General features: G+C 40.6%; 2 protein-coding genes across 2 annotated transcripts in view; both read right to left on the minus strand.

Annotated features, from left to right (window-relative positions):
- The window catches only part of tgfbr1b (transforming growth factor, beta receptor 1 b), a 126,794-nt gene that overhangs the window by 18,522 nt on the left and 80,334 nt on the right, over positions 1-27,938 (minus strand). The gene's annotated exons all lie outside the window — the stretch shown is intronic.
- On the minus strand, positions 185-27,128 carry lancl2 (LanC lantibiotic synthetase component C-like 2 (bacterial)). The gene is made up of 10 exons (XM_062379528.1): positions 26,873-27,128; positions 25,789-25,993; positions 22,296-22,413; positions 21,975-22,182; positions 20,511-20,658; positions 10,227-10,373; positions 7,372-7,554; positions 5,040-5,216; positions 3,947-4,019; positions 185-3,459 (listed from the first exon to the last, which is right to left on the minus strand). The coding sequence occupies exons 2-10, from the start codon at positions 25,951-25,953 to the stop codon at positions 3,383-3,385; spliced, it is 1,296 nt and encodes a 431-aa protein (XP_062235512.1). The 5' UTR covers positions 25,954-25,993; positions 26,873-27,128; the 3' UTR covers positions 185-3,382.

Genomic DNA, 27,938 nt, shown 5'->3' on the forward strand with positions numbered 1-27,938 from the left:
CTGGATGTTTTTTATTCATTACAAAGCAAAAATACGAATAAATTGACTGCAAGTTCCTAAGTTTATTTTAAATCAGTTTGATATTCAATTCATTAATTTCTGCCCCTTTGAGAAACAGATGACCACACATGAACATCTTCATTAATTTTTTCTGTTAAATAATAAGAATAAATCGAGACACAGGTACTCTACTCATTTTATTCCCCACTGTCTGAGCCAAAGAGAAAGCAATAAGAACAATTAAGACAAACAAGCTTAATGAAGACTTAAGAAACATACTCATTCATATAATGACAACAAGGCTCAAATCAAATACATAGACAGGGGCAAAGGTCAAACACTGAACACATCTGTTCTGATGCCCCCTTCTGCTGGGACCAGGACACGATTCACCATCAAACCCACAAAACTGGACCAAGGAACCTAGAAACACCGACATGGTTTAACACGTCACATTATCCTCATGCAATGAAATTCATGACAAGATCTATGCAAGAGAATTAGGCATTTATGTGCATCCATGTGCTGTCGGAATTATTGGATATTATGTACAGGCGTAATTTCAACTCCATGTTGAAACCATGGCAACCATCTAAACTCAGAGCAGTAATTCTAACTTTACTTTGGGGTGTTGATGTGGGTCTAAACATGTCTGCTAACAAAAATAACTTAAAACATCAAACTATGCCTAACATAATATTCCAGTGGTGTTACACTAATGTAATGATCAGAACCAAAATGTATTTGAGTCAACAATCTTAACTATTAATAAGACTGTGCATACTGTACACCCCGCCTCCGGTCTTGTTCCTATATGTGATAAACACAATAGTTAAGTTGGGGCATACATATCTTAGGGTTAGGGTTAGGGTGTGGCCTAATTATTTATAGGCCAATACGCTTCAACATCTCCATGTCTAGTTTATTTTCAGCAGAACTCCATGAACGTACACAAAGCAGATGTCAAGTTCCTCAGCTGTTCATGTGCATTAGATCAGTAGAAGTAAAAAAAGGAACTTAAGCGAGCGGTATTTGCGAAAGAAAACAGGATTAGAATCTTATGGTTGCAAAACTTTAAAGATTGTTCCTTTACCTGTGAAATAACACTGACAAAGTGAAAACCTTGACTCTTCCTCGCTGTAAATTTTTATCCATCACGTCATAATATTTTGTACCCAAAATCATGAGTAACAATACCAACCAGTGATGAATTTATTTTCAAAATGCACTGATACCAAAGCAAGAGCTAATGCATGCTGTAAGCTAGAAGCTTACCTCACCAGGTTTCTGCAGATGTTATATCAATAGAAACAAAAGGTATTTTAACTAGTACCTATAGTCCAACTTTTATTTAAAATGTCTTGAACCATGAACACTGAAGGAATTTGAACTTGGAGAAGCTGAATGCAATTATGTTAATGTTGGTTTGGAACTCCCAAAATCACATGCTTCTTCACAACATCAGTTTTTATTTTGTTAAGTTTAAATTAAACTTATTTCATGCGTTTGTTTTGACTTGTGTACTCTCTTCTTCAGTGAAAATTGTGAGTTTTCACAATATGAGCAAATGTTATCACCACCATTACAAACCTTAAAGGAAAGACACCAATCACACTGCCCTCTGTTGGATAATGTGGAACAGACACAACAGTGAGTGTGCATGATCTGCTCATGACTCAGCACGTACTCAAACAACACGCAAGAAGCAATGCTGCTTGAATCTGTGCTACTGTTAGCAATCGAGTCTTAATAGCATCCTCATATGATCAGTGTTGTAAACTGACAGTTAATGTTTGACTTTCTTTACGTTGGGACCCAGCAGCCTTCACACTCATTTGTAGTCATCTCCACACAAAGCTGGTTTCTCAATAGAATGAATGATGGGAGAATGTTTTCTTCACTTTCCCACAATGTGACAAATACCCAGTAAACTGCAACAGCACACCTACAAATACAGAAAGAGGAGAAATCACCACACTGACACTGAGATATGAGGGATCATAAAGCATCAACAGTGAGCATGCAGAGGCAGAGATATCAAAACACACAGTCATACACATACACACTTCTACTTCTATCTTTCTGAGGACACTCATTGACATAAGGCCTCTCTTCTTATTATAACCCTCCCCCCGACCTCAACTTGATTCTCAATAATGACTATTTTTGATGATGAGGAGTGGACCACAGTTCGCTATGCCAGTAGACATAGTCGTCCTTGTCAGCGTCCCTTGGACCAGAGGAGGTAGCATCCAAGGGGAAGGACAGTGCACCTCCTGTGAATATCCAGAGGAGACAGGCTCAGTTTCCCTTCCCTTACCTAACCTAATTGTTACGCTAAAACTGTATCATTTTCAGCCTGTTTTTAGCCTAAATGCGCTCCGATATCTTCCGAGGATTCAGGGAGCGTCGAAAAGGCCAATGTACACCCGCTCAGGCACTTCTGTTGCACTTTTAGGCTTGAAACAGCATGTTTCATGTCTATTATGAATGTCGGGGCTTCCAGTCTCATATGACACCCCATGAGCAGTATTGAGGCATGTAGGTTTTATTTTAATTTTTTATTACGTCTAAAGATAAGTCACTAATAAGCTACGCTGTTACTACCTCAACAGTTTTTTGTGGACTCAAACACTTCAACCACTTATAGGGGTGAGTAGATAATGAGTGAATTTTAATTTCTTGGTGAACTATTCCTTTAACCCTCTGACAGCCATTTAACTATGTGGCAGACTGTGAGGACAAGCAAAAATGTCCTCTATGTAGGGTCTAATAGTCAAACTTGTCCTCACAAAGACAAAAGTACACAAACACACAGATACACACAGACAGACACACACACGGACACATACAGACCCAGACCCTCATTCTTGGCCTCAGTGCAACGATATTAAAGGCTGTGGGCTAAGAGAGTGTTCCTCTGTGTCTGTGCCACCTGGCAACAATAGAATTGGTGTGAAGGGGGCTCATGGGGTCCATGTCTTTACTATAACACAGTGCACTGCAGGAGGACGACACGGGACCCGCATAGTTCCTATGATAGGCCCACAGGAAGCAGGGGCCCATCCTGAAGAGGGGAATCATCAATCCACACCATCCTGTCCGATCCATTCGCTGCTTTTGTTTTGCTTGGATCGAAAAAAAGGTTCAACCTGTAGTTTTGTCCAAAAGGAAAATCTTCCCTTCATCTTTCTGGATATTTCTTTGATTTGCACTTCGCCCAGTTACTGTCTCATCTTCATTCAGCCTCAGTCCAGTTTTTTAACTAATCAATGATGACCACAGTTGAAAGCTATAACACAAATATATCCTTGCTCAGTGTTTCAGTAAAACAGTTGGTCCCTGGCCCCCTTCACCGCCCTCAGTCCTGTCAGTGGCCAGGTCAAAGTTCAAAGGCAGGGAAACAGGAAGTTTCAGGGCTCGCCATCTCTGAAAGGTAGTGGATGGCCCCTGCCATACCTGAGGAGAAGAAACACATTGATAACTAATAACTAACATTTACAAAAACACATAAAGCTATTCGTGCCAGGTTATCTCAGAGTACTCCTCAATGAATTACAATCGGGGAGCAAAGGCCAATATTTAGGGCTTCTGGTGTACCCAGCTGGTATTGAGGCCCAGACTGCCTTCTGTTCTCCGTACACTGTTTACAGTCTGACTGGTTTCTTTTATCACACGGGTCAAACATTTCACACACATTGATATTTCTTGTAGGTGTTTTAGGTCCTTAATACAAAACACATATTTCTACACTGAGGAGCATGTCTGCTGTAGCAGGTTGGGAGTCCACTCTATCTTCAAACAGACAAAATGATTCAGTCTGCTGTATAATTGGCCTCGATGGACAAGAGACTCAATGTCCGCAACACAAACAACAGGTCTCCCATAATGTTGATTAAAAAGATGAGGTTTGAATAAAAGTTAAATAATAATAATGATTTCTTACCTTCAAAAAGAGAGTAGGGTCTGTCTGGGATGCGACAGCCGTGGGTGCCATAGTCCAAACACCACTCAGCAAACTAAAGAAATGAAATAACATGTTTATAGACGTTCATCTTTATGTGTTTGGGAAAATAGGAGGAACATTATACCTCAAAAAATTACCTCAATAAATTTTTATAGACAACAGCACATCCACCGCACCTTATCTGCCCCACTGATGAGATTTAGGGGAGGTGGACTTGTAGGAAAAATATTAAGTAAGAGTATGTAGATCATTAAGGCTATGAATAACTAATGGTGAGGAAAATGTAATCTCTAATGTGTGTCTGCTGTTTCATAACAGACATCATTGATGACATCATTAATTTGACACTTCACTTGTGTGAAGGCGGCTAGTCCCATCAAACAAGTAATAAGAAATAAGAAATAAGAAATAATACTGCTTTGTAAAATAATAATATCAGCAGGTTATGAGGCTGCTAACAAACAAAATATGTATCTTATAATTTTTGTATCTTCTTAGTAAGTTAACATATACCTTTACTAATATCTTAACTGTTAATTGATATTGAATATAACTGCTTTAGAGTACCTTCACTGATTTGGCATAATACACTAATGCAACTGTTGGCTAATTGAAAAAAAAAAAAAAAAAATCAAAATTATCCATCTTTGTCAGAAACAAGCACCTATTCTATTCAACTCTATTCTGTTGTAGATTTAATAGTAAGTTGATGAATTGGTACAGAAATTGAACATATCTAACACTGTCTAAAATCTATACTTTGTCTTCTGTTGAACCTTTTTTTATGTTTGGCATCAGATCATCATAAAACAGAAACTACATCTAAGGTTGGAACACATATTCATTTTTTGGAACATCACCCATATCCGTAAGACTGATCAACTCAATTATCTTTTTTTTCATCAATTATCATTACTTTCATGTGAAGCCTTAATTAAACAATGCTGATCCAACATCCGATATTATCATGTTGTCCCTTTCATATCTAAAATCATAGAATCAGCTTTAAGAAGACAGTTGTTTTCCTGTGTTCAGCTCCACATACAGTATGTAGGCGGATGCTTTGTCTTACCCTGCAGGCCCGGTACAGGTATTTCTTGTCCTTGGTGATCTTGTATAGAGTAAGGAAGGTGTAGCCATTGCCCGCGGTGCCGTGACAGATGCCGTAGCCTTTTCTGAGCAGGCCGCGATGCCAGATCACCTCTGCACATTCTGCAGCTTCCTTCAAGTACTTCTCCTCTTTGAAGATCTAGACAGACACAAATGAAGATGAATACAACAAGGGACAGAGAAGCAGTTCGTTACAACCAAACATACATGATCTTGGCATGAAATTATGTAAATAAGAGTGGCAATGACTTTTCACTGACAGACCTGACAAATTCATAACACTGAACAAATGACCATGTTTGCTCCTCTAACTGTACATTTTCTTCTTCTTGGTTAATAGGGGGTTAGGCATCATTAGTTGCATCACTGCCTACTAAAGAATATAATCATTCAATTAAAATGGTCTGCTCAGCTCATGCTCAGCAGGTCACAATAAAAAGTTAGTGAGAGAAAAGCCATGTGTGGCGCAAGATCATGATATCTGTGTCAGTTAGATGGGTCTTGACCTCAAAGTATGAGTGTTGTCAGATCTGACTAATTAGAAGCTAATAAATCTGAGAGCAATACTTCTATATTCCATAAAAGAGCTGACAAAAGGTTGAGTTCTGCCTTTCTGAGGAAAACTGCAAGACTGCCATGCATATGTGTTTATTTGCTGATGGACATCGATGTTAATTATTTTCCTTAGCAAAGTGCAACCTGGAAACAAAGTAATATTCTTTCAGTTTTATCCATGATATGTAATCGAAAGTCAAATGTTTTTTTTGTTTTACAAAACGTAAAATCAAACATCCATTTTGAACATTAAAATGGAAAAGGCCTTCTATCAAAACTTACATTTTTAGATAGAATGAAAATCATATAACACAAATTGTTTTTAATACCCTTTTTCTGGAAGTTGAATGACCAAAACAAACACAGACCAATTCCACAAAGCTTCTCAAGCTTGTATCTTTTTTAATGTATTTTTCTAAATGAGCCTGTGCTTTTAATTCTGGTATTTTAAGTCCAATTCTTGTAGCAGAATATTCAAGTTATTGAGGATTGAGCTGCTGTTTTAACGTGGACACAGTGGGTGTTTTAAATGGTCTATTACAATAGCTGACAGAAAGTTCAATATCAAATACTTCAGATTTTCAATTTTTTTGCTGAGCTCAGAGCTTTTCTGTCTCTGAGCTCTGCAGACAGTTCCCTTGATAAAACCAAGTCTTATGTCTAAAATGCACTGTCAGCTGTGAAACAATTGTGTGTATTTGTGTTTGTGTAAGAATTGTAATTAGGCTTGATATTCTACAGTTTAACCATAAATATTATAAATATTTAACAAAATAAATACCAAACAAATTACAACACATTACTGAACACTGTACGTAGAAGATACAGTTGCTACAGCAAATGTGAAACTTTCCATTGATAAAATAAATGCAGCCACTAAAAAGCTCCTCCTGCAGCAGGAAATGTCAGAATTGTTCATAGTAATACAGTGATAAGTCAGAGTGTCTTCCACTGAGTGTTCCTCTGTGTGTTATCAAAGGGCCTCTGCATTAGTGGGAGGAATGAGAAACCTTAGAATAGCTGCATATTAGATGCCAAGTGGCTGCGTAACTGCCAAGAAGAGAACAAAGTAACCAGCAAAGCATAACTGCTGTGTGTGTTCCTGTACTGATTTGTGAGGACCAATCTAAGCATAGCCCCTAAAGTGTGAGGTCCTCACTTTTTCAATGGGCTGTTTAATGGTTAGAATTAGGTTTAGGGAAGGGTTAAATAATTAGTTATGATGGTTAAGGTTAGGGAAAGGGGCTAATGTGAATGTCCTCAATAAGATAGAAGTACAAACTTGTGTGTTTGTCAGCATGAAGTCAGGATATTGAAATGAGAGAGTTGTTGTTTTCAGTCAGTCACAGGTAGCTTTGTAATAAACTGTCGTCACTTACATCGATGACAAGATAATGTCTGTGTGTCATAAAATAATCAAAAATCATTCTACACATTTCAACATGTCAGTGACTTTACACACTGTCCATTTAGTACAGAGCCATGCCAGCGTTGTCCATGTGCTCGAGTTCAGACATATGCTGTGACTGTGTTATATGTTATATGTTACAATGTTATGTTATGTTACATAGAATGTTATTTTTTTTTCATTTTGTAAAGTCGCCTACTGCGTAGATGTTTGCCTGCCATGTCATAAGAATTTCACTGCTCCGATGACACTGTCATTGGTGCATGTGACAGTAAACTTTGATTTGATTTGTGATGTGAACCAGACACTACAAACCGTAAACCTGTCTCACCTTATGAGCCATGATGAGCATATGGACAACCCCAGGTGCTCCGTGACACCAGTGGACCAGGCGGTCGCTCTCGTTGCTCAGGGAGGATGGGAAGTTCCCCGAGCGAAACTTCTTGTGGCGGACATAGTCAATGCTGGGACGCACCAACTCAGATAGGATGTCTGCTGGGACCTTTGCTTCTGGCTTAAATGGGACGAAGAGAGAGGAGAGATTACTCAGTTCTATTCTATCATCCTTATTGAACAGCATGATGGGATTCCTTCTTTTGATCTTTATCACGTTAAGGCAGTTTGAGGCTGGACTGAGTCAGAACAGGAGAGTAAAAATCTGGGAAGAGACTTGAGCAAATGATAAAGATTCTAGAGACTGAAGATATAGTAACATTAATTCCATATCAGTTATACAGACAAACTGAGTGACACTTGTTAAGAGTATCGATCAGCCAGAGCACTTTACAGAGGCATGATGTGTGTGGAATATCCGTTAAACTACATTTAAATTCTATCATGTCATTTATCTTTTTGATGGCTGTCATTTCACTCCGCCTTCACCTGTGGCCTCTCAGAACAACAGACACATTTTATTTATTAGAAAACTCTTCGATAATCATTTTTCAATTTTGTTTTGTAAATTGAAAGTATCTCTGATCGAGCAAAACTTGACCCATAATCGTTATGACCCCTGAGGTGGTTTTCGTGAATTCTGATTGCTATGAGTGATTGCTGTTCTCTATCGTATAAAGACTATTTATACTTCCACTCTGTTACATATTCCATATGTGAAAGGGATTATCCCCCTGCTGTGAAGATGCACATATATTTCTTAAAGAGTCACAACTGGCTCTCATGATTTACCTATAAAACGCCAGAGATGGTGTGGAAGCAGTTGATAGTTGTTATATTGACACGTCTCCAAGCAGCCTTTGACTTGAGATAATTTCATCAATCAGAGGACCAAGGTTATAACGTAAATGAGCATTCCTCTGTAGATTCCAATATTGTATTGTTCAGAAAGTATCTGTTTTGATAATTTGTGTTATAAGAAAAACTAATCCTCAGCTAATTACCTCTGCCAAAAAGATTATGTTGGTCTGTATGTTAGTACTAAACAGATTGTTCTGGCATCCAACTGAAGTGCTTGCCGGTCCCGTTGCAGAGACGAGGTGAATGAATGCTTGCGTGTGGTGTGAATGTCTGTATATGAGGTGGCCTGACTTCTAATCAGTGTTAATTTTTTGCAGCTATTTTTGATTTAGTCTTAGTCTTAGTCTTTTGACGAAAATGCATTTTAGTTTTAGTCACATTTAGTCATTTTTATCCTTCTTAGTTTTAGTCTAGTTTTAGTCGACTAAAACAAATTACATTTTAGTCTAGTTTTAGTCGACGAAAACAAATTCCATTTTATTCTAGTTTTAGTCACATTTAATAGCCACATTAAACTCCTTTTCTATAAAAACATATAGCTGCAGCCTAATAGCTTAAAAATATATATTTAGCTTTAAATGTGAAAACAAAAAGTGAGAGCAGGTCAGACTGGAGGCGAACACAGAAACTGCAGCTCGGTAGAAACCAACGGCAGCTTCTGCTCTGATCAAGAAGCTGCGACCAGAGAAACTCTGTGTTTTCACTGTTGCCAATAGTTAAGAAGCAGTCAGTCACTGAGAGGCTTCTTCACGTGTTGTAGCTCTGATCTTGTGTCTCTGAGCGAGTGAGCGGGGCGGGGGGCGGAGCCTCGGGACCGGTGAGCTATCTGGGAGTGCACACACGCACGCACACACACACACACACACACACACACACACACACACACACACACACACACACACACACACACACACACACACACACACACACACACACACACACACACACACACACACACACACACACACACACACACACACACACACACACACACACACACACACACACACACACACACACACACACACACAGAGACTCACTCGCCCGCCCGCTCCTGATACTTTATGACGGCCTGATACGATGATGTTAAAAAAATGATTGTGACTTACTCAACCACCAACATTTTCGTCTCGTCTCGTCAACGAAAGTTAAAAAAAGATTAAGTCATAGTTTTTATTTTCAAAGATCCGTTTTCGTTACGTCTTCTTCTCGTCTTCGTCATGGAAAAAGGGTCGTTAACGAATATATTTCGTCATCGTTTTCGTCAACGAAATTAACACTGCTTCTAATTCAAGGCAATTGATAGCTTAACGTATACTTATTAAATGATGTCCAAAAAAATTACAAAGGCAATTAACAAAATCTCCAATGATGAAGGAGCGCACGGTTGAAAAACTGTTTCTCTGCGGTGTCTTTGTCTCTCGTCGCACACATATGGTTCCATGAATCTCATTCTGCTGTATGTGAAGACACTGACTGGTATTAGTCTCTGCTGGTCAGCTATAGCCAAACTTGTTCTAAAATAAAATGGCTCAAACACAGATATTAACTATTGAAAAAATAAAATAAATTCTGTAAATTATAATAATAATAAAAAAACTTATATACTTATTACTATATAAGTAATACTAATACTAATAATAATATCATTGAGCTAATATGTTGGTCTTTACATTTTTCGATTTAGTATTACTCATGCTTTGTCATCATAACTATTAAACAAAAACATTTCAGTTTCAGCAACAACTCCTCCACATTTGTGCCCATTAAGAAAGCTTTTTATACTAAACAGTTTTTGATTAGCAACTGGAGATTGGACAGACTTTTATCTGAGCTGCGTGACAAAGTCTTTAAAACATCGCTGTTCAGACAGAAGAAACAACCATCCTTCCACCAGCCAGTCGGCCCATTTAGCCACTTCCTGTCACTTACCTGCATGAGTGTGTAATAGATTCCTGCGAGGCCATGAGCAGCACCGATGTACTGCTTTTTGTGCCATTCATACAGCAGGGGACAGCGTTCTGTCTTCTTTTGATCTGCGGACATGGTCTTCCCCGATTCCACAATGGACGTCACCACCTGGAAATTGGAGAAAGAGGAGGTTTGTGAGAAAGGTGACTGGTCTGAATATAACCTGACAGAACACATGTGTGTTTAACCTGTAGAAAATCTACAGTAATCCAATATTGAAGTTTGACTTTGTATGAATATGTAATTAAACATGACTATGATGTCCGTGTGTGTCTGTGTGTGTGTGTCAGCAAACATTCTGGGGATGTTACATGGGAGGGTATGTGATTGCATTTTGTATGAGATTAATTCAACATAAAAAGACACTGAAAATTTCCTTCACAAGCAGATCTTCCCTTTCACTCTTTTCTGTGTACAGTCTATAGCTTAGGTATATACAAAAATTTAATTTATAATCTTATGGTGGGAATTTCATTCATTGAGAAGTTTGAAAATGTTGTCAAATAGTGTAGTAATCCACTTTAGTTTTATGATGACATCACTGTAAAACGGCATTAATACAGTTTAAGATCTTAACTCCGACCAAACTTCATGTGAATGAAAACACACTACCCTCCCCTGGTGTCTTGATTTGATGCCTCTTGTTGATTATCTGTATTAAAAGCATCTCGAAAATACATTAAAACAACACCTCCTAATATATTCATATTAACTAAACACTATTGAGAGAAAGATTGTGTCGCAGTAACTCATCACAGCAACAACAACAGTGTCCTTCTCTCTGCCCAACTAACGGAACTGATTGAGGCCTTGGTGCTGCCTTCCAAACTGGATTTACTGGGTGTTGGTTCACACATCACTCGTAGCAACAACGCCGCATTATTGGCTCTACTGGTGCGGTTAGCTGGGCAGACAGAAGGAGGCTGTTGTTGGTGTTGTGATGTCTACAGTGTGTGATTGTCACGTTCTAGCTGACTCACTGGAGCAACTGCGACACAAGCATTGTTAGGCCAGTTTTTATAATCACCATATACAGCATGAAGCTGTTTTAAAGCTGTGCTTGCTCAGGAAGCAGTCCACATAAGATATATGCTGCTGTTCTGATGTACACTGCAGCAGGTCTCTGAGATCCTCTAATCAACAATTTGGGAAACGTGGAATTATATGCATTTTGCCCATAATACATTTACCGTAGAGCTGTATGTGTACAGAGGGCTTGCTGAACATTAAGGAAATTAGGAGAGCTTTTAAGTGAATGCAAGTATTTGCACTGTAAAATGAATGTTTAAACTTTGAACATTATATTTTATAAATGCATTTTGTGTCGCAAATCTTTGTATTTTATTCATTACATTATTTGTGAACATTCATGTTCAAGTTCTAAACATTCTTGACCCTAATTTGAGACCAATACACACATGCATCAGTGGCTCCCATTATGAAAGGTCAAGCAAGCCCTGAGAGGAGCAATGAGCTGAGAACGTTAAAGAGAACAGCTACAAAGAGGACCCAGAGATCAATATCATTTTCTCTGAGGGCTTAATATAAGCTCACTGATAAAATATATGTTTTGGGGTCAATGTGTGAGACATAATAGTTGTTTTATTTAATCTTTATGCCGCAGTAGGGTCACCATATGTAATATATTATTTGAACCCCTGAGCTGCTTTCAGACATGCCCTGATCACCGGAGGACGTGTATGTGTGAGCGCTGATGTCAGAGTGAGAGCCTGCTGAGTTTCTGCAGACTTTCCCTGCCTGGCACCCCAGTATAAAGTCTGCAGAAAGTCTTGAAGAGACAAGCACAGCATGAGATCCCCCAGAGAATTCCTGGCAAGTAAGTGGGGAATGATGGTGCTTCTAAAGCAGTTGGAAAAGCACAGCCATACACGTAGAAGACACTGACACAGAGTTTCTGGTGATAGAAGCCGATGCAAGTGTCAATGTGTATTAATTAGACAGCTTCTCTCTGATCACCCGTGATCAGTTTACCAAAATAACCTCAGGTTTTAAACCAACAACCTGTATCTTAGATCCGATTCCGACAAAATTACTTAAAGAAATGCTGACCTTAATTGATAGTTCGTTACTTAATACAATCAATCTGTCATTATCATCAGGCTATGTACCACAGTCTTTTAAAATAGCTGTAATCAAACCCCTACTCAAAAAACCCACCCTAGACCCAGAGGTTTTAGCCAATTACAGACCAATATCTAATCTCCCCTTCATGTCTAAAATCTTAGAAAAAGTTGTAACCAATCAGCTGTGGGAGTTTCTCCAGGAAAATAATATATATGAAGTCAGGTCTGGGTTTAGAGCCAATCACAGTACAGAGACAGCCTTGGCAAAAATCACTGACCTTCTAATAGCTTCAGATCAGGGACTTGTGTCTGTCCTCGTTCCGTTAGATCTCAGTGCAGCATTTGACACAATTGACCATCAAATTTTATTACAAAGGCTTAGACAGTTAAATAACATTAACGGAACCGCCCTCAACTGGATTAAATCTTATTTTTCTGGTCGCTCCCAATTCGTGCAAATTAATGATGAGTCATCTGTGAGCACCAAAGTTAACAATTGTGTTCCACAGGGCTCTGTGCTCGGCCTAATTTTTTTCTCATTATATATGCTTCCACTAGGAAAAATGATCAGGACACACTCTGTAAATTTCCACTGCTATGCGGATGACACGCAGTTATACTTGTCATTTAAACCTGAACAAAGTAATCAATTAAATATAAATATGTCTCAAGGACATAAAAACCTGGATGACCCGCAATTTTCTCTCATCAAACTCAAACAGAGAGTATAATACTATAACACTACACTGGCTTCCAGTTAAATCTAGAATATAATTCACCTTCAAGGCCCTGAATAATATGGCGCCATTTTGCCTTAAAGAGCTGTTAGTACCCTATCAACCCACTCGCTAGAGCACTCCGCTCCCAGAATTCAGGCTTACTTGTCGTCCCTAAAGTCTCTAAAAGTAGAGTCAGAGCCAGAGCTTTCAGCCATCGAGCCCCTCTCCATCGAGCCTGGAATAATATACCACTTTCAGTAGGCTTAAAACCTTCCTTTTTGATAAAGCTTATGGTTAGAGCTGGTCCAGTCTTAGACCTGCTCTTAGGTATGCTGCTATAGGTCTAGAAGGTTGATAACATCAACTGGCGCTATGCATTAATTAGTGCCGTAGAACTTAACTTGTCTGATGTTCTCAAATAGGAGGCGTTTAGTTTAAAAAGGAATAGAGGTATTGATGTCTGATCTAATGAGTGGACCACATGGTTTTCATCGTACTACCATACAAACCAGTAGCCAGTCAGATTTACCTTGAGCCTCACGGTACCCGCAAGTTTGGCCTGTATCATTGCATCATTGATTACAAGGCAAAAACACCTGATGGTGCAGAGGGAATTTATGACACATGACACACAGAGCTTCTCTTTCCAGCTTCTCTTTCCTCTTCTCCATCCGTATCACATCAAAGTAATTAATATCACATCAATACATGCTTCTGACTTGACCCCTTCCCCGGAGTCCCTGTGCCTTATCGCCCGCAATCCATAATCATGGATTGCGATTTGTGGATCGCGTGTCGGTGGTCGCGGTGGTGGATCCAGTGTGGTGGATTCTATGTCGTGCCGGCTGATTGTAAGATTAAGATTAAGATGCATTTATTAGTCCCAAACACATGCACAGACATGCAAAGGCACACTCATGCAGGTAGGGAAATTTAATCTCTGCTTTTGACCCATCTGGTGCAGGACACACAGAGAGCAGTGAGCGATCATGTACGGCGCTCGGGGAGCAGATGTTGGGGGAGTGAGGTGCCTTGCTCAGGGGCACTAGACAGAGTAGGGAGACTCTTGGATTTTTGGACAAATCAATCCAGGTTCGTCTTTTTGTTGTCTCTCCGTGGAGTCGAACCAGAGACGAACCAGAGACCTTCTCTGCCCTTAGTCCAAGTTTCTGCCATTAGACCACTGCCTCTCCTTCGAGTGGGAATGACGGATCCCTTGTCGCAATGGAGTGAGATAATGGTGGTGGACCACGACCGAGGTGGCAGCTGATGATGGATCCTAATTGGCGGCAGTGGACAATGACTGTGGAATATACTGGATCCGATCTGGATGGCGGATCATGATCTTGCTGGCTGCTGACCATAGACTATGATTGCAGCAGGACAACTTGATATGTAGTATTGAAGTTATCCTTCAAAATGTATACCCTCATCAATGCTGCTAAAAACTTTAATCTTGATGTTGTTTTCTTACACCTGACATCTATTGCCCTTCTGTCCGTCCTGGGAGAGGGATCCCTCACATGTGGCTCTCTCTGAGGTTTCTACATATTTTTACCCTGTTAAAAGGGTTTTTAGTAGTTTTTACTTACTCTTGCTGACGGTTAAGTACAGAAGATGTCACACCATGTTAAAGCCCTATGAGACAAATTGTGATTTGTGAATATGGACCATACAAATAAAATTTGATTGATTGATGTGTGAAAGGCCAAAAATCTGGACCCAAGATTCTGTACCTGATTGACAGGACATCGTTGAATACTGTGTTTCAGTTTGAATTATTTGTACTGTGTGGAACAATCGCAACAACATATCCCAATTACTACAAACGACGGCTCATAGAACCGCAGCTACAAGGACCACTACCATGGACCACCGTAGTCATTTCTTCTGAACTGACCAACATTTGACATGAATGAGGAGAGGTATGTGTAGCGCTGCCAACTATGCATGGCAATTTGAACATTGTGTGCATCGGGGAAGACATTTCTACATTAGTGGAACTATTTGATGCAAGTCTTGAAGAGTAGGTAAGATAACAGAGGCATTTCAATTATATTTCGTCACCCAGGTACATTACCACAACGTCCTTCTCGGTCTAAATGTTTGTTGTGGTCAGAAACTGTCGATGCTGCCCTGCCCTCTAGTGGAGATATAACTTTACAACCATGCCAACGCAAGGATGCAATGACATATGTGTGCAATGACAGTTACATTGTTTGAAATGGACACACCTAAGGGCAGAATAAATAAACCTTCAGTACTTTTTTCTTTTCACTCTTCGATTACATCTAGTGAATGCAACCTGTGAGACACATTGCCTAAATTCAGCCTGGGAAGTAAATGCTTCATATTTTTGTAAATAAAGAAGAAGTTCTTCTGACTCTGTTTGGGTACAGGTTTAGAAAGGTTCTGTCAAACACTGTGTGCATAGACTGCTTGGGTCGAACCACATGTGAAGGTCTGGTCTTCCTATTGCTTCACTAGCCTGTCCCAACCCTACAGCCATAACAGAGCTACACACGAAAAAGTTATTCTGTTGAATAAAAAGTTTGAAAAGATGTGTTGATATTTTTGTAATGTGTTCTTTTGGCTGTTCTGTTGAGTAGTAACATTTAAATAATATATACTTCTAACGTTTTTCGCCTCTCTTGCTGCCGCCATTACATCTTTGAAAAACATGTCACAAAAGCGGAATGAATCATGGGATATGTTTAGCCAGGTCCACCTGGTTGAGCCTCTGTTGCATATTTGTCGGCTGCATTTGTCCGATCCTTCAAATTAACAGTCTAGTGGCGCTGCTGTGATTTAATCGGTCTACAAATGCAGCCTCCGAAGGAAGCAGTGGGTAAACACAGGTTTTACTAATCACATAAATGACGAATTATAATTTGTATCATAGTAAACCAAAAAAATATGTATCATCTATATCATCTCAAAATGAATGCAATGAAAAAGGACTGTTGTTCGTGGATTGAGGACCAGACAGGGGGTTTCTGTTTGGTTGGTTGCTGGTTTAATTGTCACATTTTAGAGTTGTGTTGGATGTTTTTAATAAACCTTCTTCCAGTTTTCTGCTGAGATTGTTGCTTTACTCTATAAGTTGGTTTATATACAGTCTGCACTGCATGTATATTCATGTGTGGGTGTAGGGGTTCGGGGTTCTGAGTCAGCAGTTTAATTTGTCAGATAGTGTAGGTGCAGCTGCAATACCTCCGTCATGACAAAGCAGATTAATAACCAGCTTGTTCATTGACAAATTCCTTCACACCTTTAGATGTATACTTCAATCTGTTCACCTCAAATGCTCCCTTCTTTTTCCCTACAACAAATTTTTCACAACGTGTGCTGTGTAGACTGTGAGAGAAACACACACAGACAAACACACCTCAATAAGCAATCAGCCGTCTCTGAGAAAGGGAGGACATTTTATTTAGGGGAACTTAATCTGTCTAATGTGCTAATTAATCACTGGAAACCAACCAGAGCTGGTCTGATTTAGCAACAAGAGGTTTGAGGAGGCTGAATCGTATCTGTCTGCACACAGCTGGCCTATCAGATTAAATATAACTACCTGAAACAAGTGTTAAGGCTATTTATTTGCTTGTAAAGTGAACAGAATCTGGACAAATCCAAACTGATGAGAGGAGCGACAGAGTCTCAGACTCATAGTGCGTCAGTGCTGTCAGTATATGCTGACATCAGCTTGAGCTGGAGTGCAGGCTGGTAAGTGACCTCATCCTTCAGAATCAGGTTTATTGGCCAAGTAAGTTTTCACAAACAGGGAATTTGACTCGGTAAAGTGGCTCTCAGGTGCTTACACAGAATACACATCACAAAAACAAACATAACAAAACAAAACAATACAAACAGTCCGAACAGTGCGACGTTCTAAGAAAAGAAGTGCAGGTGTGCATGTTACAATTATCCATTGAGGGTGAATTAAAACATAATTAAATATAATATAATATATATTATAAATAATATAATATAATTTCGGGAGTGGTTATTAAAAGGATCCAGAGTTATTGCACAGTGCCAGAGTGGGTTGGCTGTTCAGTAGTGAGACAGCGAGGGGGAAGAAACTGGTTTTGTGTCTGGTGGTTTTGGTGAACAGCAATCTGTAGCGCCTACCAGAGGGGAGGAGTTGGAAAAGGTTGTGTCCAGGGTGAGAGGGGTCTGCAGTGATCTTTCCTGCCCGTTTCCTGACTCTGGATGTCTACAGTTTAGTTTGAGTAATTGGTTGACGTTTGTCTGTTTCAACTCAGCTGATTTTGATAAATGTGTATGTTTTGAAACTTCACCTGTTTGAAACAAGCCAAAGCCAAACAACAGACAATCTGCTGATGGTAAAAAGCAGACTCCTAAAACTTACTTTTCAGCACTGAGTGACACTACCTACTCTGCAAGCTGTCAGTCAGAGGTGAAAATCCAGTGCAATTAACCAGCCTAGCACCAAACTATGTCGGCGAAACAGACAAACACACAAACACAACACCCTGAAGAGTCAGATAATGAAACAATCATGAACAAAAATGTTGACAAAAGAAGAAAATATTTCACAGAGCATCACAGAGAACAACATCAGGGTACGGGACAAAAGACAATAAAGCTAGCAGATTGCTGCTGTGGACAAAAGAAGGTGAAATGAACAAGAGTGCAGTACTACAGGCTACATGGAGCTCTAAAGGCTCAAAATCTTTAGTCCTTCATTAGTTATAATAATAGCTCAAACACTTTTAAAGACAACACTGCTGTAACCTACTCTTTTAGCCCTTCTGTCCCTGTGTGTGTGTGTGTTTTTGCTGTCACAGTCTAGAACAGGGGTAGGCAACCTTTACTATCGAACGACCCATTTCGCCCCCTCTTCCCCCAAATTAAATCTGTCTGGAGCCGCACAACATATTTGATAACACAGGTTATAAAGTTATATATATATATATACATAGTTATACAATATATATAAAAACTATAGTTTGTTGCATTTTTTAAATAATAGAACGACAATAAAAAAAACTGTTGACATTTAACTGCTATTTTTACCTGTTACAAAATAGAAAAACACCAAACTCGTATGAATTGGAGAACAAAATACATGTGTGGGCCTACTTTGGAATAAATTAAACACAGAACTCAGCTTTTTTTGCTCATCTCCAGCTTGGTACTTTTCAGCAGATGCTGTGTGCTTGCTCTGGAAATATCTTTCAACATTACATTTCTTATTGTTTGCTAATTCCTCGCCACATATCAAGCATACATTTAAGACAGCATCGGTGGCAGTGAAAGCTAATTAATCTGACCACGCAGAATTAAACTCTATTTTCCTCCCAGACTTTTCTTTTCTGGGATTTATCCATGATTAGTTAACGGAGGCCGGGGGTCGGAACTATAGATTAGCGACCTGCAGGGAAGAGCGCCGGGACGTAATAGGATGTGACGCATATTTTAGTTGCTGAAATATTTAAAAAAAACGTGAGAGCAGGTCAGACTGGAGGCGGACACAGAAACTGAAGCTCGGTACAAACCACCTGCAGCTTCTGCTCTGATCAAGAAGCTTAGGCGCTTATCTCTGATCAGCTGTTACCAGAGAAACTCTGTTTCCACTGTTGAGAAGCAGCCGGTCAGTCGTTGAGAGGCTGCTCCACGTGAACGAGGTCCGATCTCACTGTGTCTCTCTGAGCGAGTGAGTGGGGCTCAGGGCGGCTGCTCTGTGTGTTTGTCGGCTATCTGGGAGCGCCCACACACACACCCACACACATACATTCACCCGCTCCTGGTATTTCATGATGGCCTGATACGATGATTATTTAAAAAATTAACGTGAACATTACGTTCACTCATGTTCATCATATGAAAGAACTGATTCGTTAAGTTCACCGTTCGCGAAAAATATGCGCAGCATGAACTGTACAGGTAGCCCCTGCAGAGGGGCTGAAGAGCCGCATGGTCTAGATTAGAAGAAGGGTAGGTATGGTAAAGGATAAAGTAAGGCCCAGGAAGTCAATGTCAATGTCAGTGTTTGTGCATGCATGCACGAACAGTTCTGGTGTTTGGCCAGGTACTTTTCCAAAGATGACAGCTGGTCCTGCTGTTACTGCAGCGTGTTTATGTGTGAGTGCATGAAGAGGAAAGCAGTAGTGAGTACAGGGATTAATATCCACTCTTGTGTCCCTTTCTCTCCCTCTCTCTCTCTCTGTGTGTGTGTGTGTGTGTGTGTGTGTGTGTGTGTGTGTGTGTGTGTGTGTGCGTATGACGAAGACGAGAAGAAGACGTAACGAAAACGGATCTTTGAAAATAAAAACTATGACTTAATCTTTTTTTAACTTTCGTTGACGAGACGAGACGAAAATGTTGGTGGTTGAGTAAGTCACAATCATTTTTTTAACATCATCGTATCAGGCCGTCATAAAGTATCAGGAGCGGGCGGGCGAGTGAGTCTCTGTGTGTGTGTGTGTGTGTGTGTGTGTGTGTGTGTGTGTGTGTGTGTGTGTGTGTGTGTGTGTGTGTGTGTGTGTGTGTGTGTGTGTGTGTGTGTGTGTGTGTGTGTGTGTGTGTGTGTGTGTGTGTGTGTGTGTGTGTGTGTGTGTGTGTGTGTGTGTGTGTGTGTGTGTGTGTGGTGTGTGTGTGTGTGTGTGTGTGTGTGTGTACTTGTTCACTCTTGTCCCCGCTCCGTGACAGCATATGGTTATTACGGCACCCTCACTTTGAAAAATGTCTTAAAAGGGGACATATTACGCCCATTTTACCACAATCGATATGGTCCTTGGGGTCTTAATGAAATGTCTGTAACATATTTTGGTCAAAGTACCACAAGGATCATTTAAAACAGCACCTTTTCTCGTCTAAACAGCCCTCCTCAGAATGACCTGTTTTGAGTGCAGAGTCCGAATGACCTGAAGTGGATAAATACACACAACTATGATGATTTTACTCAATAAATAAAATGATTAATCATTATCTGGTGATCAGTGTTGACATTGTGGCAGTTGCTTAAAAAATGAAAAAGATTCATCCCATGGACACAGTCTAAATGTTTAAACTTATGGATAGTTATATCAGCTGAGTCAGTGTCTAGGAATAAGTAAGCGAGCCTAATCAGGATAGACTGACTGACTGAATATTCATAATATATAATAAGTGTTGGCTACTCTGTAAATTTGTTTGAGCAGACCATTATATTGGCTCATTTAAAAACCCTAACAACTGCAGAACATGGGCTCTGGTCAGTGCTTCATTTGTAAACTAGAGTGCATATCTCCAGCAAGGCACTACAGTCCCCAAATTCAATCGAACTGCACCAAATTGCACACACTCATTATTGTAAGTTCAGGATCACCGACCCATACAACATCCTTCCACGGACAATGTGTTACTTGGACTAAAAATAGACCAAAGCCAACTTAAAAGGAATTGTAAAAATGCATAAATATGTGGTGTCTTACCTTTGTAATGGTGCTGTCATCCACCGTGTTAGCTCCGATCTCTTTGTTAATGTAGAGCAGAGCATAGAGGTAGCCAGCCCGGCCGTACAACAGTTCGTCTGGCATCTCAGAGTCTGGACTCAGCACTGACCTCTGCAGCTGGAGGAGTCTGACAGGAAGAAACAAGAATCACTGATAGGGATGAGGCTGCCATTTAATAGGAGACAATATGGTTTAAAAAACACCAAAGCTGCTTTCAGACATGCACTGGACCCTGCAGATCCTCCATATTTTCTACAGAGAAGGTGCATGTGTGAACCAAGATGTAGGAATGAGTAGCTCCACAGTTTATACAGATTTGATCTACCTGACTTCCTAGTAAAAAGTCTGGAGAAATCCAGGATAAGTTGTTGTGACAACACAGCAATCCCTGCTGGATTCACCGCGAGTGAGTGTGGGGGTGATGACACTTCTAAGACGCAACAGACGCAAATATTTGAAATAGAAAAACAAATCTCCTGGTGAAAAAGCAGGGACACACACATAGAAAAAATAAACGAACATGTCAAGAGTTTGTGGTGATGAGTTCAGGTAAGTTGAATGGAAGGAAGCTGTGAACGGACGTCACTTCAACTAAACACAACACAATGTGGAAAAAAAAAACATTCCACAGCCCCCTGTACACCGGGAGATTTTAGTTTGTTTGAACTGTGTAGTGTTTTGCTTTTCCGACAAATCCCCAAAATCTAAATTTTACTTACAGCAGACGCTGATCTCTCCTCCACCCTCATCTCTGCCCAGCTTAATTACCCACGTTTTGACGAAGAGTGCAGCAGAACAATTGGACAAATCTAAGATAAGCCATTTCAGCAGCCCCCAGAAAAGTGATTACTGTGGGAGAGAGGAGCTCGTACTGCTGCAGACTTTGGGATTTTGAGCAATGCACACTGTATAGATTCTCAAAAAACACATACAACCCACTAGAGGACTGGGAAAGACTGAAACAGCTAAATAGGTCTCCTGTAAATTATTTATATGCCATCACACTTGATCCTTTTTCTTAGCTTTCTTTATCATGCAAATACTGGAAAAAGAGGTGTAAATATGTCGTTTAAATGCTCTTAACACACAAATACAACACATTTTGTTTCAAAGCAAGCATGTTTTTCCACCTTATGACTTTAAAGCACATAAACAGAGACCTCGATGAAACTGCAGGCCCACTATGCCTGAAACTTTCACCCATTAGACGGCAGTCAGTCAGACGGTATCCATGCCTCATTACAATCCTTTATCTTCTATTTTACTCTAAATGGGAACTTAAAATTATGAACATCATGCAGTCTTGAAAAAGACTTGAAACTGAAGAAACTATAGAAACTAACTGACCGCAGTGGCCTCACTTTCTAGACCCGAAGTCCAAGTCTATTTTTTACACAGTGTAGGATCAAATCCCAAGCAATATCCACAGTAGAAGCCACTCACCGAGAGAGGCAGTCTTTGCTGTCAGCAGTGTTGTTGAGTTTGTGATGGACCACCGCGCCGACTGCCAGTGGCCCTGCATCGCCACACAGGAACGTTACTTTGCGGCTATTCAGGATCCTCATGGCCCTCTTCACATAGTCAAGTGCCCTCTGCAGGTGGGAGGCCTCCTGGGACACCCGGTGCAGCTGCAGGTACAGCAAGGCAATACCTGTTGTAAAGAGAATAGATGTGCTGTAGCAATTAAACTGGGGATGAATCCTAGATTGATCCTAACATATAGAACTGGCCTTTCATCACAGTTTCATGGTGCTGGTGACAGACCTGTCCAGCCAGTGTAGGTGGAGAAGTCATGTGGGTCAGCAGTCTTCAGGCCCTCCTCCATCTGCTGGAGGAGATCTTTGATCTTATTCTGGACTTTATTCTGGAATGCTGTGTTCACCTAAGGAGGACAGAGAGCATATTTAGAAACAGCAGCAGAAGCAATCAATTACACTTAATGAATAATAATGACTATCAACTGCAGTTTGTCTGTTTCCTAATCTCACATGTCAAAATGGTTTCTGTGCAAAAGGCTAGCGTGAGTCTGTCAGAGCATTAACTAAAAACTAATGTCACCTGCACACATTACACCTACAACCTCCCCATACTTCTCATGACTCAATCGAATAGTTGATTCACTAAAGATTTTCATTTAAAAATCTTCAGTGAATCAACAATCTGCAACTTTACATCTGCCTTAGGGGTCTAAAGCCTGCTCGTGTGTTTGTCTATTGTGGACGTAAGTCATGGGAAGCTTAATTATTACAGGCATTTTATGACCCAAACCCGTTCATCATTAAGATTAAGATACATTTATTTATCCCAAACACATGCACAGACATGCACAGGCACACTCATTCAATTGTAGGGAAATGTAACCTCTGCTTTTAACCCATCGGATACACAGAGCAGTGAACAACAATGTACGGCGCCTGGGGAGCAAATGTTGGGGGAGTAAGGTGCCTTGCTCAGGGGCACTAGACAGGGCAGTGAGAATCCTCTTGCATTTTTGGACAGATCAATCCAGGTTTGTCTTTTTGTTGTTTCTCCGTGGAGTCGAACCAGAGAAGAACCAGAGACCTTTTCTGCCCACAGTCCAAGTTTCTGCCACTAGTCCAGCGCCTCTTAGGATTTTTGGGGGAAAACACACTATGGTAATAAGATAATTTTCGATAAGGCTCTATTTACCCTTTACAGACTTAACCGTATAGGTCAGACAGTACTTCAAAGGCTGGTTAAATCCTGGATATGGAGATAGGTATTTCTCTACAGGCCCCATTTACATTCAGCTTACAATGTGAACTGTATGAATCACAGCAGCCATAGAGCTTTCAGTGTCTCTTACGAGTCACCTCCTCAAACTAACACATATGGGAGTCTGGGACGGCACATGGCAGAATATTGTTGTTGTTGATGTTTGTTGGACTTAACACCAATTTACTGGCTTGATTAATTAACAGGAACCACTTAGAGGAATGGTTTGTCAATCTGCTCAAACTCGGTCCTGTGCAAACAGTCTTCAACAAGCAAATGCCCAACTGCAATTGATTTCTCCTTTTTACTCAATGCATCATGGGATAAAATGTGCAACTGACAAATATTGCAACTGAACAGTCTGTGAAGCTCAAAACCCAGAGAACCTGAGAAGATTGTGCCCTGTTAACCTTGTGATTACTGTGAACAGGGCTAAGTGTCTTTGACCATGATAACTTTCTACATTGGTAAATTCATTTCAATATTGATATAAAGTGCTGTGACGTCTTTAGAAGCCTGATAAGCCAGTAAAACTAATTGATCTACTTCTCTTATTGGTTTTCCTGGATCGTTCTCATTGTCTCATTAGCCCCTGAAGTAATCCATAAGTGAAACTCTTTTTTTAACACTGCACTGCTTTTGAGTCTCACTGCACACTAAGAATCAAATCACAATCTCAGACATTATAACTCAGTAAAAAACACACACAGATTGGGTACACATTGGCCCATCGTTGTAGCCATTTCTGAGAGAAAAGCTCTGGCCGTACCCATTATAAAGTTCTACCACTGGGTAACTGCTTTAAACTGGATAGGAATAACAGAGATGCTGAGGAGCCTTCCAAAGCAACACAAATAATGTTATCTCCTCTTTGGCAGCGCTACTATATCTAAAAAGGACTTAAAGACTCAATGGAACAAAAAAGTCAGATCAATTTTGGATTCTTACATGTGTCCAGTTAAAACAAAGCTTTGGGGGGATTGGAGAAAGGGGATTCCTGCAATACCAGAACCTGCAGTATTTCTAGGACCCCATTTATCTGACTCCGAACCAATTTGTCATTCATTTCTCCATGGTCAAACCACATGAACCTTACTTTGGAGTGACCCGTATTGTGGCTGTTATGGTAGATGCATTACAACGGCACAAAGCAAGCTGAAATGCAGGGTTCCAATGATATCTGTTTTTCAATGTATAATATTAACACAGAGTAAGCAAAGTAAAAATTACCATGTTCCTTATAATTGACACAGTTGTATGAAAAGGTGAGGGGAAATTGTTTATTGATATCATTTCAAGTCTGATAATTGAGCTGCCATAAAAAATCCATACCGCAGTTCAGTTAAATATATTGTATATACTTAAATTAATTACAAATTAAAAGTTCCACATCTGCACCTTGGTATGAATAACAAACAGATTTTGCGAACTATCCAACGGTGTTGCTCATTAATTTATGACAATGACTGATGGACTTGAATTCAAGACAACTATGACTGCACAAATACTGCAAATCGCTCATGTTTATCATATCAATTTAGAGAAACTACAAATTCAACGTCTCGCATACGTGGATACATAAAATTACCATAAAAAGTAGGGTCGTTGAAATGCAGTCCTTAAATGATAACATGATATTGAAGGAATGTCACATATATTAATTTGGTGTTTACTGAAGCCAAAAGTGCTGAATGTGTGTGAGGTAGCAGTAACCAGCAGCTCAACGTGGAAAGTCATGGTGACAGCCTGGTCTCGGGGCAAGGTGACACCGGTGTGGATTTACCTGATGAATTGGACACCCTAGGTCCCTGTACACCGGTCACTAACAGTCAGGATTTATAGTCACAGGGAGGGAGATACAAATTCAAGAGAGCTTTATCATTGGAAGCAGAATTAGAGATGCCCTGAGTGCAGGAGACCATGAGACTTTACAGGAGGAGAAAAGACAGAAATAAAAAAATGATTTTGTTTTGGGGAAATAACAAGGGGCAAATTAACAATCAACACAGAGAAACTGGATTTAAACTGCAGGTGACTTAATGGTATGGAACTTTAATGGGCTGCCAGCACATTTCCACCACAACACTGATGTTTCCAAGTTTCCCATGTACAACAAAAGTTCTACAAAAATGACACATGAAGTCAAACATTTGTTGCTGTAAACCAAATGTCACCAGATTCCAGTGAGCTCTGTGGTGCTGAGGACACACTGCACTAGGACACACTGAAACCAGACAGCTCAGAGCAACATACACTGTGTGTTTATCATAAGCTGTCCTATGTTGCATTTAGCATAGACGTGTGTTATAGACTATTCAGTACAGTTTACCCACAATGCCACCAGTACCTTCACATGTCACTTTTAATATATGTACTTCTATGTTAATCATCACTGAAAAAACTATCACAGACAAGTTTTGGAAACGAAGCCACAAGTGCAGGTGTGGTACCAAGCCAGCTGCTGTGTCTGTTAGCAGGATGTTCTTTCAAAACAAACATGGTGGCAAACGAAAGCTCTCACCTTTCCCTCTTCGTCAAACGGATCATTGTAATCTACGTCCGCTCCTGAGTTGGAGGTGACGGCCCGCTGGTCCCAGTCAGGGAAGCGGTTTGGAAACGAGCGCTCCTCCATCTCCGCCTCCGAAGACGTGATAAGCTTCAGTCGCTTGGACACATTCTCTCCCATGGCTACGGCGGCCCGGTAGGGACAAAAACCCTCAGTCACACTGTAAAGGGGGAAAAAAACGATTTCGCTTTGTATAATGAATATTTTACAGCAAAGTGACACGAACTAATAGAGTAAATGTATTTTTATTCGTATACGTAAACAGGCGCATATACTACTTCTCATTAAACAACAACTGAATTAATTTCAAACAAGTTAAGCCCTGCAGTACAATGACTACTCCTCCAGAATTAATTAAGAATGATAGTAGTGACATAAAATAATCAGTCGACTACAAACGCTTTCATTTGAAGACCATATACCTGATACAACTTCAATGTAACAACCATATTATACTTTTATCAGCCTGTTACACATAGCACAGTGATCTAAATATATACTATATCTATTCAATTATCTGAATAATATGAATCAGCCCAGATTGTATAACATATTTTTTTGTCATTATTGTTATTATTATTGTATTTGTTGTTGTTAATATTATTGTGATTATTATTATACAAATACATATTCCACTAAAGACTGGACCTACCTCAGGCCCAAGAAGAGAAAAAGTTAGTTCATTGAAACTTTTAAGCAAATAAGGAGGAAAAACTGAATTGAAACAGCCCAGGCCATGTGGACCATTATTAAGGCATTGGGTTTCACATTGGGAATGCTGGGCTGTCCATACAGGCCCCGACTATGTTTGATGGCTGATTTTCCAACACATATAAATGTAAATGCTAACACCAGAAATGGCAGAATGTTCAGCACCTCCACTTTTGCCAACATAATCAAATCGTGGAAACATATTGAATTCCCTCAGTGAAAACAGATGGTACTGGTTGCCACACTGTGACTGCTGTATAAAACCCATCTTTACATGAGTCACTATAACACTGCAGGTGATGACAGCTGGAGCCAGGATGGAGCTTACCAAGAGGAAATCTCCGATCAGCAGTGCCTGAGCTCCCCGGTCTCTCCAGAGCTGCCTCGGTTGCTTAATCGTGGTCGCTGCTGCTGGAGCGTCTCTCAGCGTCCCAGTGTCCAGCCTCCCCCTCCTCTGTGGCCAACCTCCGGTGAATGGAGAGTGGAAGCCGCAGTGAGAGCGTGCTCAGGCGGACATGTGTCACCGAATCACCGCGTCGCTCATCTGCGTCCTGCACGCTCCTCTGTGCCTGAGAGCACCCAACCACCAGGGCGCTGCTTCTGCTGCTGCTGCTGCTGCTACTGCTGCTGCCCCCACCCTGCACCTCCGCTCCGGTCTGAGAGCACAGGCTGCAGCGGGAGGTGTGCGGACCCAGCCCTGCCTCCAACACCCTACCAGTACCCACCAGTACCCGCCTGGACCCGCCTGTACGAGCCAGTACGCGTCCAGTCCCCGGCAGCTGACTCCAAATATGAATGGTGACAGATGGTGTTTGTGTGTGATGCAGTGCTGCCGGGATTTGGCAATATAACAAACAAATCCACACCCCTAGCCCTTCCACACATCCCAGCACCTCCCCCAGTCTCCTCCCCCCCACCACCACCCCCGTCCACCTCTGTCACTTTCTCCTCCTGCTTCACCATGTATCACTCTTTTCTTGCAGCACTGTTTTAATGAGCATCAAACGTAGAGTGTCAATTTAACAAATTGTGACATTAACTGTTATTTACTAGAATTCGAAAGATTTCATCAGCATACAATTTTAGCTCCATCCCTCCAGCCCTTTACCCCCCCTCCAAACAGACCAGGCCACGGTTACAATGAGTGAGATCACAGCCTTAACACAGTGCGTGGATAGCAGCATCAGTCTGACCTGCTGCCTTATTCCACTGAAGCTCCCACTCTCTCATCCGGTCCCATTCTCTCAGATCCTCATCACATACGGACAAGCTGTAAATGAATGTGCTGAGCAAATGGGACTTAACTTCATGAGTCAGGGTGAGGCAGATTAAGGATAAAGTCTCTGTGATGCATGGGGAGGATTAATGACAGTTTAAAAAAAAAGAAATCAGTG

This window comes from Platichthys flesus, chromosome 21 (genome assembly GCF_949316205.1).
Source record: "Platichthys flesus chromosome 21, fPlaFle2.1, whole genome shotgun sequence".
NCBI classification, from domain to species: Eukaryota; Metazoa; Chordata; class Actinopteri; order Pleuronectiformes; family Pleuronectidae; genus Platichthys; species Platichthys flesus.